At 54.0% G+C, this 13,675-nt stretch overlaps 1 protein-coding gene across 1 annotated transcript in view; it reads left to right on the forward strand.

Annotated features, from left to right (window-relative positions):
• PRDM2 (PR/SET domain 2) overlaps window positions 1–13,675 on the forward strand; it is a 124,849-nt gene that overhangs the window by 71,540 nt on the left and 39,634 nt on the right. The window contains 1 exon segment of the mRNA XM_062190465.1: window positions 12,964–13,074. Within this exon segment, the coding sequence (XP_062046449.1) occupies window positions 12,964–13,074 (111 nt within the window).

Raw genomic sequence — 13,675 nt, forward strand, 5'->3', positions numbered from 1 at the left:
ACCCTGACGTGGGTGACAGGGAGAGCAGGTGTCAGCACAGAGTGACATGAGGCAGTCCCTGGAGACAGCAGGGCATCGTATTTAGGGCGGGGGCTGACGGGGAGGGCTGGCTCCCTGGCTCTTCATATCAGTCCTCCCTGCCTCTCCTGTGTGTCCTCCTCCCTCCACCCCGTTTGTTCTTCATGAAATACACATTCTCCAAGTATCTGCCACCAGAGGCCGGGCCTTTCCACAGCGGGCCTGGTCTTCACAGTTAACGTTCTTCCGGGCAGATTGTCTTCCTAGGAGCTTACATTCTGACCCTGCAGTCTTGGACGGAATGTCCCGCAGCTAAAACGTACCCGGGAAGAACACTCAGATCCTCTTCTGCTTCACCACTATTCCAGAAACTTTACAAAATATTAGAGTTGGTTTTTTTCCCCCCAATCTGGCAAGAATAATGAGCTTGTGCTAAATTTGAATTTTTATTTATTTTCATTTTATGTGAAAGGCGGAGAGACAAGCAAGAGATCTCTCATCGTCTGATTCACTTCCTAAATGCCTGCAACAGCCAGGGTTGAGCCAGACCAAAGCTGAGAGCCCAGAACTCCACCTGGGACTTGCCTGCCGCCACCTTGAGTGTGCCTTAGCAGGAAGTGGGATAGAAAGCAGAGAAGCTGGGACTCGAACCAGGCACTCTGATAGATACAGGTGTCTCGACCTGCGTCGTAACTGCTGTGTCACATGCCTGCTTGTGCTGAGTGTGAACAGGAGTCAGGGACAGGCAGCCACGTCTGAGAATGAGCTTGGCTGTTGAATAGGCTAGTGGCGTTTTAAGTGGAGATCTATTAGGAGAAAAAAAGTCTAGAGCTGAATTTAAATGTAATTTGTGGGGCTGGTACTGTGGCGTAGGGTGTAAAGCCACCACTTGCAGTGCTGGCATCCCATATGGGTCCTGGTTCGAGTCCTGGCTGCCCCACTTCCAATCTAGCTCCCTGCTACGCCCTGGGAAGGCAGTGGAGAATGTCCCAGGTGCTTGGGCCCCGTACCTATGTGGGAGACCCAGAGGGAACTCCTGGCTCCTGGCTCCGGATCGGCCCGGCTCCTGCCATTGTGGCCATTTGGAGAGTGAACCAGCAGATGAAGACCTCTGTCTCTCTCACACTGTCTCTCTCTGCCTGTGCTTCTCTGTAGCTCTGCCTTCCAAATGAATAAATCTTAAGAAAAAAGAAATAAATGTAATGATTTAGAAAATATGGGGGAACCAATTGAGTTTCCACTCTGCTTGAGTGTGAAAACAGTGTTTTTTTAGTGTGTCAGAGTGGATGACTTTTGTGCCAGCCTGTGTGGACCAGAAGCCTCCATGTCCTCCCCCAGGTCTGTCGTGTTGGAGTGGAGATGGGGGCAAGAGTCAGGGTCACAGACCTATCAGAGCCTTAGCAATCACGCTGCGATGAAGGGGCTGCGCTTCCCAGGGGGCCAAGCAATCCCAAGTTCAGTGTCTTGCTAAATGTCCTATTTTTTTTTTGGACAGGCAGAGTTAGACAGTAAGAGAGAGAGACAGAGAGAAAGGTGTTCCTTCCGTTGGTTCACCCTCCAAATGGCTGCTACAGTCGGCGCTGCACCGATCTGAAGCCAGGAGCCAGGTGCCTCCTCCTGGTCTCCCAAGCGGGTGCAGGGCCCAAGCACTTGGGCCATCCTCCATTGCCCTCCTGGTCCCCAGCAGAGAGCTGGCCTGGAAGAGGAGCAACCGGGACAGAAGCCGGCGCCCTGACCGGGACTAGAACCCAGGGTGCCGGCGCTGCAGGCGGAGGATTAGCCTAGTGAGCCGCAGTGCTGGCCCTGCAAACGTCTTATTTTTATAAGCTTCTTCCAAAATGCCTTTGCCTAATCCTTACGTTTTTAGGAGGAACCCAGTAAAAGCTGATGGGCAGTGCTCTCAGGATTATTCCCACCTGCTGCCCAAGACCTCGCCCCTCAGGCTAATACTGGTGGGCTCACAGCACAATTGTTTAAATTATTCTATTTAAATAATAACCCAACCACGCACAATGAAACCAGAGAAAAGATGAGGCTTGTGGCTGCTTTGTAGCTGTGGGCTTCAGTCCTTGTGGAGGTGATGTGTCCGGGGAGAGTGCTTTGTTTTGAGCAGTTTTAGTCTGGTGTGTACAGCAGGAGGTGGACAGATACACTTACGCAGTGCTTTCTGCTGGACAGGCAAGGTGGAAAGTGCAGGTCTTTTCCAGACTGGGCTTCTGTGCAGTTGCACGTTAAGCCATAGAAATATTTCCAATTCTCTCATTAATTTGGCATTTGTAGGCATTTATTTATTTATTTTTAAAGGATTCCTGGGTCTTCCTTCTTGCATTTTTTTTTTAAGTATTTATTTATTTGAAAGTCAGAGCTACACAGAGAGAGAAGGAGAAGGGGGTGGGGGAGAGAGAGAGAGGTCTTCCATCCGCTGGTACACTCCCCAGTTGGCAGCAACAGCTGGAGCTTCGCGGTTCCAAAACTAGGAGCCAGGAGCTTCTTCTGGGTCTCCCACGTGGGTGCAGGGGCCCAAGGACTTGGGTCATCCTCCGCTGCTGTCCCAGCTTTAGCAGAGAGCTGGACCAGAAGAGGAGAAGCTGGGACTCTAACCAGCGCCCAGGTGGGATTCCAGCGCTGCAGGTGGAGGCTTAGCCCACTGAGCCCCAGTGCCAGCCTGGCATTTATTTTTTTAAAAATCATTTATTTATTTGCTCTTTTGCGTAATACAACCCAAATGTTCATCTTAGAAAAGATGATCAGCTAAGGGAAAATATTATATCCTCATCAATAATTGTGTGAGGAGCCGCTTGGCCACATCTTAGGAAGCACGCGTTCTGGTAGGTTTTCTGGAGGTTCGTCCCTGGGCGCCGTGCAGCCTGATGTTGTAACTCATGGTTGGGCCTGACTGTTGGTCACGTGTTCCAGTTGTACCTCATCCCCGCTTTGTGTCTGGAGTTTCACTTCCTGAAAATATTTGTAGAGTAAGTTTTGTAGTTAATTCTTCAGGTTATAGTGTTGCAGGATTTACCATAGGCTTTGAATGCGGGGGTGGGGGGTGGGGATTATTTCCTTTGTGCAAAGAAGAACCAGTTCCTGTGGGCGCGGCCACACCCCTCTGCTCTCTGAGTTGCCAGGCGCTGGGCATGGGCACCTCTGCAGCAGCTCCCAGGCCATTGGTGTTTGGCCACAGGCAAAGAGACCTGAACTTGAACCAGATTCTGTGCTGTGTAGTTGTTTATGTGTCAGATTTTCAGAGTTTACATACAGTACACCCTCCCCCCCTCCCGCCCCATCAAGTAAAGTTTTCTGGAAGCCGAGGTGTGATCAAGCCGCGGGCTGGCAGCGTGTTTCCCAGAGGGATTTCATCAGTGCCCAAGGCTCTCTGTGATTGCAGGCAGTGCAAGGCAGCTTAATGCCTTCTTGATTTGAATTTGCTGAAGTGCATTTGGGGGCTTCCCAGGACTGCAATTGTGCAGCTGCCTTTTATGAAGAAGAATGAGAGCTGGCAGTCCCTCCAGCCACGCGCCCTGGGCGTCTCCTGTGGGCGTGAGGGCTGCACGGGTCCGGCAGTGTGCTCTCAGCCTCTGTAGCGGGCAGGCGGCCTCCGCGGGGGCCACACGACAACCCCCTGGTGGGAGGCAGGCATGTCTGGAATTTATCTGAGCTGCAGGATGGCAGAATACGGAACTTTTCCATTGTTTCTGTTGGAAAGCCTGGGTCCTGTTTTAATTCCAGGAGTAACTTAAAACCAGAGAAGTCTTATTTTTCTGATTGGCCTCCAGGATCACACACAGCTCCTGGGAGTTGCACTGCACAGAAGGGTTTGAAATCCTGCCAGAGGGACTGAACTGGTTACCGTCAGGTAAATTGCAGGTTGTTTTTAGTGAGTGAAAAAGCAGTCTGTGGAAAACGTGGGTGCGTTCCTTTCATCAGCCCAAGTGCCTGCCGCGGCACGGTCACTGCTCCCACTGGGCGACCTCGGGGCCCAGCCGAGCCCAGCCTGGCCCACTGCGGCACGGTCACTGCTCCCACTGGGCGACCTCGGGGCCCGGCCGAGCCCAGCCTGGCCCACTGCGGCACGGTCACTGCTCCCACTGGGCGACCTCGGGGCCCGGCCGAGCCCAGCCTGGCCTGTCGCAGCATTGTCACTGCTCCCAGTGGGCGACCTCGGGGCCCAGCCGAGCCTAGCCTGGCTTGTCGCAGCATTGTCACTGCTCCCACTGGGCGACCTCGGGGCCCAGCCGAGCCTAGCCTGGCCCACTGCGGCACGGTCACTGCTCCCAGTGGGCAACCTCGGGCCCAGCCGAGCCCAGCCTGGCCCACTGCGGCACGGTCACTGCTCCCAGTGGGCGACCTCGGGGCCCGGCCGAGCCCAGCCTGGCCTGTCGCAGCATTGTCACTGCTCCCACTGGGCGACCTCGGGGCCCAGCCGAGCCTAGCCTGGCCCACTGCGGCACGGTCACTGCTCCCAGTGGGCAACCTCGGGGCCCAGCCGAGCCCAGCCTGGCCCACTGCGGCACGGTCACTGCTCCCAGTGGGCAACCTCGGGCCCAGCCGAGCCCAGCCTGGCCCACTGCGGCACGGTCACTGCTCCCAGTGGGCGACCTCGGGGCCCGGCCGAGCCTAGCCTGGCTTGTCGCAGCATTGTCACTGCTCCCATTGGGTGACCTCGGGGCTCGGCTGAGCCCAGCCTGGCCTGTTGCAGCATTGTCACTGCTCCCACTGGGCGGCCTCGGGGCCTGGCCGAGCCCAGCCTGGCCTGTTGCAGCATTGTCACTGCTCCCATTGGGCGACCTCAGGGCCCGGCCGAGCCCAGCTTGGCCTGCCACTGCGTTGTCACTGCTCCCACTGGGTGACCTTGGGGCTCGGCCGAGCCCAGCCTGGCCCACTGCGGCATGGTCACTGCTCCCACTGGGTGACCTTGGGGCCCGGCCGAGCCCAGCCTGGCCTGCCGCGGCACAGTCACTCTCCCAGTGGGCGACCTCGGGGCCTCCCTGAGCAGCGGTCCCAGTGTGCTGCTGCCGGCGTGCTCCTCTCCCCGCAGCTCTGCCTTTGACTCTGGATTTCAGGGCACCAAGCCCCTGTCTTTGTCTCACACATACATTCTGCACATTGAAGTGCCCAGTTTGTCCTTGTAGAAAACTGCGTTTCATACCATTTCTAGCGGCCCCGCTCCTCCCCATCATCACACCAACTGCAGGACCTTCAGCCACTGCCACGTTAAGCGGCGCTGAGGTCCGACCCTGTCTGTCCCCTTTATGAGCTCACATGTGACGTCTTTGGACTGTCCTTCAGGGTTACAACTCTGCTAGTATCATCAGCCCCCCTTCCTTTCTAATGCTGTCTGTCAGATTTTAGCTTTTTGTCTACATTGCGGGGTAGGCATTGTGACGTAGCCCAGATCCCGTATCCTGGTGCCTGGGTGTGAGTCCCACCTCTGCCCCCCATAAGCTTCCGGCTAGCGCACGTCTGGCACTCAGCGTATGATGGCTCAAGTACTGGGTCATTGCCACCCACGTGGGAGATCCTGATCGATTTCCTGGTTTCGGCCTGGCCCAGCCGTGGCTGTTGTACGCATTTGGGGCGTGTACCAGCAGATGGAAGATCACTTGATATTCCTGTCTGTCTGTCTGTCTGTCTCTCTGTCTCTCCCTTCCCCTCTGCTACGTGGGTATGTGTGTCAGTCTGCCTTTAAAACAGAACACCCTAGCCGGCGCCGTGGCTCAATAGCTAATCCTCCACCTTGTGGCGCCAGCACCCCGGGTTCTAGTCCTGGTTGGGGCACCGGATTCTGTCCCGGTTGCCCCTCTTCCAGGCCAGCTCTCTGCTGTGGCCCGGGAGTGCAGTGGAGGATGGTCCAGTGCTTGGGCCCTGCACCCCATGGGAGACCAGGAAAAGCACCTGGCTCCAGGCTTTGGATCAGCGCAGTGTGCCGGCCGCAGCGCACCGGCCACGGCGGCCATTGGAGGGTGAACCAACGGCAAAAGGAAGACCTTTCTCTCTCTCTCACTGTCCACTCTGCCTGTCAAAAAAAACCCAAAAAACAAAAAAAAACAGAACACCATGCAAGAAGGTCATTTAGCATGTACTTGTGTGTTATGCGTCTCACCTGGCCGGGCCTCTCTGTGTTGCGTTTGGGCTATGCCTTTCCTGGCAGCTGGCTGTCCCGGCTATGCTGGCACCAGGGCCAGGGCTGGCCCCTTGTCAGGAAGACACTTTTCCTTTGAGCAGCTGGGGACAGTGGATGTGAACTCAGCCCCTTCGGTAGATTTCTCACGTTGCCTGTGACACCTCGCAGTGTCAGTAATGGCTGCCAGAACCAGTGGGCAGAGTAGTGAGTTGGATAGGGGTGAAGTCCCAGGTCTGCTCCGGACTTGGTGGGGTTTAGGCAATCCGCGTGCTGACCTAAAAGCCAGAGTGATGTGTGGGTGAGGCATGGGAGGCCGTGGAGATGGTCTTCAGGGCTGGTCCTGCTCTGCCATCCTGTTCTCTTGGGCCTCTTCACATGGCTCTCTCACCTCCAGCTCCTTGCGCATGTCCACACTCTTCTCTGTGGCTCCGTGTCCTCACCTGTTAGCGTGGGCTGCCACCTTTCTCCAACCTGTGTGAAAGCCTGGTTCCGGAACCTTCAGATTTCCTGCCAGGGGTCCATTCATTTAGGAGCAGGAAGAAGAGAGTTGTGCCAAAGGAGCTTCTCGAGGGGTGTCCTAGGGCTGGGGAGGAATTGGGAGAGACGAAGCGGGGTTACAGTGTCAGGTGCAGGAGAGACTGGAGCCCGGGAGGCCTGAGATCAGTGGTGAGTGGGATGGGCTCCCCACAGCAGGCACAGCCCACCCTTTAGACCAGGAATGGAAACCTTCTGGCGTGGGCCATTTGTATATTTATAACATTGCAGGCCATAAAAATTACAAACGTAAAAATGAGCCTACTGTAGACGTACTGAATTTCAAGTCCCACCTGCTTTGCCTTGTGATTGCCCGACGTTTCCCATCCCTGCTTTAGGGTGTCACTGTTGCCCCTGTTTGGGGAGCCCGTGTCCATAGCGACCTTTTGTGGTCTAGCTGCAGAACTGTCACAGGAATCAGCTGTGCGTCTGGGGGAAGGTGGGGAGACCAAGGCAGGTGACCTGGCTTCTGTGTGCTCCGTTTGATCCTGCAAGAGACTTGAGGGCTGGCCAGCCCCCCCTGGGAAGGCAGCCTCCACGTCGTCCCCCGTGATGGGAAGTGTAATTCTCTTAAATAGCCAAACGCAGGAGCTGTCACTGTTGGGATGAATTTTTAATGTAACTCAAGCAACCTTCTAGTATCCTTGCATTCTCTGTTGCGTGAACATTTTTGCGTGCTGCATTAATTCTCTAGAGTTTCCTAGTATTTGTACATTCATTATACGGCGAGAACATAGTCCAGACCCAGGCTGAACGAGCCGCGTGGAGCTGTGGGCCTTTCTGGCTTTGCAGCTCGCACCACAGCACAGAGCGATGCCACCTTGTCCCAGGGAGCGGTCGTGCGGCGGCTCGTGGCCGTGTGGCAGCAGTTGCACTAGAAAATCGAGTTCCCTTGACACAGTAAAGTGGCGAATCCTGTTAGTTCAGATCAAACTCTGTGCTCTTGCTGATCCTTGTTTCTGGAAACAGGAGAAAACTGCATTCTAACTTGATTGTGGTCCCTTTCCTGGGAATCTTTACACAGCGTTCTGTGTGAGGGGCTGGCTACACAGTGAGGGTGTGCGTGGACAGCAGGGACTGTCGGAGCGAGAGCTCTCTTGGCATCACCACCCTTGACTTCTGATTCTGCTGCAGAGCTGTGCGGTCACGTGACTGCAGTCCGTTGCTGCCGTCTGCGTTCCCGCTGTGTTTCCCGTGAAGTGAGAGGCATAGGTTGGGTCTTTGGGGCCTTCTCGTGGTCTGGCCCGTATGTGGTCCAGGCGTCTGCTCACAGCCAGGCTCCAGGATGAGTTTACTGCGTTGGTCTTGGTCTGAGCAACCAAGCACACAGTTAAAAGCTGAATTCTTGGCCGGCGCTGCGGCTCACTAGGCTAATCCTCCGCCTGCGGCGCTGGCATTCTGGGTTCTAGTCCCGGTCGGGGCGCCGGCTTCTGTCCCGGTTGCTCCTCTTCCAGGCCAGCTCTCTGCTGTGGCCAGGGAGTGCAGTGGAGGATGGCCCAGGTCCTTGGGCCCTGCACCCGCATGGGAGACCAGGAGAAGCACCCAGCTGCTGGCTCCTGGCTTCGGATCGGTGCAGCGCGCTGGCCGTAGCAGCCATTTGGAGGGTGAACCAACGGAAGGAAGCCCTTTCTCTGTGTGTCTGTCTCTCTCACTAACTCTGCCTGTCAAAAAAAAAAAAAAGCTGAATTCTTCATGTGTGGGCCCCTGTGGCCCTAGGTAGCTGCCGTGTCCCGTCTGTGTGGCCCATGCTTCCTCATCTTTCTTTTCCCTGCAGACCCAGAGTTGGGTCCTGTCCTTCTAGCTGTTCGCGTCACCGTTTCCATTCCGCTTCCTCGTATTTCATTTCTGTCTCTCGTCTAGACTGAGCGGAGCGGCCAGCTGGCAGCAGTGCCGTGCAGGACCCTGAGGAACCTGATGGTCAGTGCACTTGTGCTTACCAGGCTCCCAGCAGCTCCTCTGGCCTCAGAGCCCAGCGCGCCCCTCCCCTTGGTAAAGTCTTCCGTGGTTTCTTTCAGTTCCATGATGGATGGGAACCAAACACCAGGAAACAGTTTGACTGGGGAAGGAGGTGTAGCAGGGTCCACTGCTTGTTGCTTGTTGTCGTCTTTGGCACTGGGAGTGGGAGCAGGCCCCCAGGTTCTGATTTCTGGCCTCCCCTAGGCTGATCAGTCCATGGCCCCAGCCTTCTGCTCCTCCCACAAAGTTGCAGGCAGGGCACGTGACTGACAGCCCTTTCATCTCTAGTCTAAGGCCCCAGTCAGAAGTAGCTTGACAGGCGATTCTGATTGACAATGAGAACATTGTTTCGTGTGTCAGATAATCTCAGTTTCGTGAGTGAAAGGTGCCGGTCACAATAGACAGACTGGACCCATCATAAGCAGCCATCAGTCTTCACCAGAGTTACTTTGATGATAAACCTGATTGTTTCATTCCTGTGTTTTTAGAGCTGGTATTTAGTGTTGTTGAGTATCTTCTGTGATTTTTAGTTCATGCACTGCAGGGATTCTGCTGACCCAGAAATACAGTGCGTTGGTCCAGCCCCGTGCTTCTTCTCCAGAGGAGGGGCCTTTGGTCACTTCTTGAGAACTGGAGTTGTTAGAACTGCTGGCATGTGGTGGCTGTAGCCACAGGAGCTGCTGGACACCTTCCAGGGCTGGGACAGCCCCTGTCGCAGGGAGGGACCTGGCCCTGAGCGGCTGTCCTGCCACTGCCTGTGGCAGACTCTCCTGATAGCCTTCGAGGCTGCAGGAGACCCAGCTGCTCTAGCTGGCTTCTCTTCCCACTGTGGCAGGGCTCCAGCGTCGGGGCTGTAGAAGAGGAGGCACGGAGCCCCCGGGGGGTTGGAGGAGTCCACAAATGGTGTTTGGCATTGGGGTCAGCCAAGTGGTCCAGTGTTCTTTGGGGCAGGGAATAAAGCAACGGCCTCTTCTCTCTTGGATAGTTGGTGCAGTGCCATCTTAGGCACGTCCCCATTACCGTTTGGTTTTCCTCTTAACTTTTACACAGCTTGTACAATTTCATTTTGAGTGCATCTTGGTGAGTGGTGCTGCTACAGTTGTTCTGTTTTCTTAGAAACCTAGAAATGTCACTTAGGCCGCGCTCTTTCCTGTAGGCCGGCGGAGTGTACTCTGTTTTGCCGTGTGATGTCATGGGTAGGTACAGTGCTTGAGAAGTCGCAGAAAACCTTTGAGTTGGCTTTGCAGAGGATTGTTACAAGTTGACCTATGTGGGTTTTTTTGTTTTTTGTTTGTTTGTTTGTTTGTTTGTTTTTTTTTTTTTTTTAGACATTTATTTGAAAGGCAGAGTTACAGAGAGAGAGGAAGAGACAGAAGATCTTCAATCCCCTGTTTCACTCCCCCGGGTGGCCACAACGACTGGAGTTGGGGCAGTCTGAAGCCAGAAGCCAGGAGCTTCTTCCAGGTCTCCCACCTAGGTGCAGGAGCCCAAGTACTTGGGCTGTTTTCTGCTGCTTTCTGGGGTACATTAGCGGGAAGGTGGATCAGAAGTGGAGCAGCTGGGACTCAACCGAAAGCTTAGATAAGGGATTCTGTTGCTGCAAGGGAGGCTTTCTGCTATGCCAGTGTCAGCCCCAACACCTGGTTTGCTATTAAATTTAGTCAGACAAGCAACACTTGCAGAGTTTAATAAAGTTTAGGCCCTGCCTGTCCCTTTTAATTTGTCTTTAAAACTCCCACAAAGAAGAAGGTAAAAAGTAGAAAGTAAGTGGTCAGTAAGACCACCCTTGACCTGTGTGGGGCGCCATGAGGCGGTCATGACAACTTGGAAAAATGTCGTGGCTTTGATTCAGGAAAATCTTTTCTGAGTCAAGGATCTGAAGCCTGTCCCGGGGCCCCTTCTGTGATAATGGAAGAAGCTGGGATTTCCCCAAACACAGCCTTGGAGCAGCTATGTCAGCTCAGGTGGACAGGTGTGGGGGACAGGCATTTAGTTTGGTATTGGGACTCAGACGTGGGCCTCGCGTTGCACACACAGGGTGATGAGACAACTGAATCCAGGTTTCGTCAGCACAGCCGGGCCCCTGCAGAGGCTCTGCATGGTCAGATTTAGGCCAAGTGCGATTGATGATGTGCACAGAACCGCAAGAGGAAGGCACCCCATGCAGGTCGCTGGTGAGTCCTGGTCCTGGTGGAGGCGCTCGGGCCGCAGCTTCTGTTCCCCGTGGTGCAGGTGATGAAGGCGTCTGTGGGAACAGCCTCTGGAGAGGAACCACAGGCCTCTGTCAGGGTTCTGTTTACAGTGTAGTTGCAACAAATGTTTTCTTCTAGTCTGAAGAACTAGACGTTTAAAATGGTAACTCGGGGTTTACTTTTTTTTTTTTTTTTTTTAAGATTTTGTTTTATTTATTTGAAAGAATTACAGAGAGAGGGAAAGAGAGAGAGAGTCTTCCATCCGCTGGTTTACTCCCCAGATGGCTACAACGGCCAGAGCTGTGCCGATCCGAAGCCAGGAGCCAGGAGCTTCTTTCGGGTCTCCTATGCAGGTGCATGGGTCCAGGTCCTTGGGCCATCTTCTACTGCTTTCTTAGGCCGTAGCAGAGAGTTGGATGGGAAGAGGAGCAGCTGGGACTAGAACCGGCGCACATAAGGGATGCTGGCGTTTCAGGCCAGGGCTTTAACCCACTGTGCCACAGTGCTGGCCCCATATATTTTTTTTTTTTTTAAGATTTATTCATTCTGTCCAAAAGTCACAGTTACACACACAGATAAGGACAGGCAGAGAAAGAGAGAGAGAGGGGTCTTCCATCCGCTGGCCCACCCCCCAGATGGCTGCAACGGCCGGAGCCGCGCCGATTCAAAGCCAGGAGCCAGGAGCTTCCCCCGGGTCTCCCACGCTGGTGCAGGGGCCCAAGGCCTTGAGCCATCCTCCACTGCCCTCTCAGGGTTTACTTTTTAAGACAGACTAAGTGATGACTAAATATTCTGGTTTTTTTCTTGTTGCATCTCAGATTGTTATCAAAATCTGGTGTTTTTCGAGGTTAGTATTTGCTTTAGATTGTAACTGCTGTTTCTGTGTTTGACCACTGAGCCCTTCAGAGATGCCCCTTTCTAGCTCTGGCCTCGTCTTCCTCTGTCGTGTGCACTTAAAGGACGCTCCGCTCCGGCGATTCTGCCGCGGGGAGCGTGATTGTCCGTGTGCTCTGGTCATTTTGCTAACGCAGGTGGCGGGAGGCTTGCTCCAAAGGGACCTGGAGCGAACAGCTCTGAGAGCATCACCTACGGAGGAGAAGGGATGTGGGGGGGGGGGGGGCGGAGGCAGCTCTGGGTCTGAAACACCAGGGAAAGAGGCGGGGGATGGAGTGGAAGAGCAGTCCTCCAGACAGGGCCGACCCCGTGTCAGTGCCTCCGTGGGGAGACGTGGGCCCTGGGGGCTCACTTGTTGCAGCAGAGCGGAAATGGGTCATGTTCGCACTGTCGTCTTCTACAGCCCCACACGTCGGGGCGGATCCCGCCGGCCGCAGTGACTTCTGCTCCTGCTCCGTGTTGGATGCGGGGCCGTTGTGCATGCAGGTCCCCGGTGAGTCAGTGCGTCTCTGCCTGTTTCCCTCTGGCTCCGCCTCTGTGTGCCGTTTTCTCTGATGTACTTCTTGGAAATAGCCAGGCTCGGTGTCAGCCCCTGCCCTGTGTGGTGCTGGTCTCTGCTGTGGCTGTGCTATGCCGTCAGTGGTAACTTTTTGCAATGTGTTAACTGTTGGTTTGGCATCTGTTGTAGCGGTGAACGAAGCCCCAGATCCTCAGAAATGTGGGATTTGTAGATTCCTTTCTTTCTGACTTGATTGATGTGAAAGTATTCATTTATTATTATTATTATTAAAGATTTTATTGATCTGAGAGGTAGAGTTACAGAGAGAGGGAGAGACAGAGAGAAGTCGTTCATCTCTGGTTCCCTCGCTAGATGGCCATGAAGGCCACAGCTGCGCCAATCCGAAGCCAGGAGCTCCTTCTGGGTCTCCCATGCAGGTGCAGGGGCCCAAGGACTTGGGCTTTCTCAGGTCACAGCAGAGAGCTGTGTTGGAAGTGGAGCAGCCGGGACTTGAACCATATGGGATGCTGGCACTGCAGGCAGAGGCTTATCCCCACTATGCCACAGCACCAGCCCTGACGTGAAAGTATTTATATTCCTTTTCCTTTCCTTTCTTTCTTTAGGGATCTGAAGTGATCATTGCCTAGAAACACCAGTTTGCTCTGATTGGATAAAAGTGTTGTCTCCTTCAGTAATTCAGAGTGATAATGAGCAGATGATAGAATGAATAAATGGATACTCTGTTTCAGGGAAGAAAAAGTCCCAGGAAAATAAAAACAAAGGGAACAAAGCCCAAGACACACAGCTGAAGAGTAGTGAGCCGGACCCCAGCTCTGCAAGCATGAGAGATTCTGCAGAAGGTAAGCGTGCGGCGCTGGGCTCGGCCGCTTGGGTACGTACTGCCTGGGAGCTTCGTCGCTTAGCCCTGTGGCTCACTGAGTCCCTTTGAGAATCCTTCTAGATCAAGTGTGGTGAAGGGAGCTGACCACATCCTAATTCCCCTTCAGAAAATGGTTGAAGAACTCCCTTGTTAAAAATGAAATTACCCTGTTGTCAAAATATAATGGAACGTACTAGACTTTTGCGTTCTAAGTAATACAAAGTTCAAGACCCTGGAAACCAATCTGTGGTGACAGAAGCCAGACTGGCAGGGACAGGCAGCCGCTGGGTGCCGGTGGCACTGGTGACTGGCGTGGCTCTGTGGGTGTGCTCAGTCTGCACGTTCTGTCTCTGTACATGAGATTTGTACATGTTCATGCATATGGGTTTCATGCTTCAACATTTACTTAAAAATACCGGACAGCTTGGTTCCATAGGACAGATGGTAAGTGTCCAGGTAAAAGTGTTGCTGTCTGTTGTTAGACTTATTTCATCTCTGTGTTTCTCCTATCCCACATTTCTTCCTTCCTTCCTTCCTTCCTTCCTTCCTTTCTTTTTTTAAAGAATTTATTTATTTGAAAG

Source organism: Lepus europaeus, chromosome 5 (assembly GCF_033115175.1).
Source record: "Lepus europaeus isolate LE1 chromosome 5, mLepTim1.pri, whole genome shotgun sequence".
Lineage (NCBI taxonomy): Eukaryota > Metazoa > Chordata > Mammalia > Lagomorpha > Leporidae > Lepus > Lepus europaeus.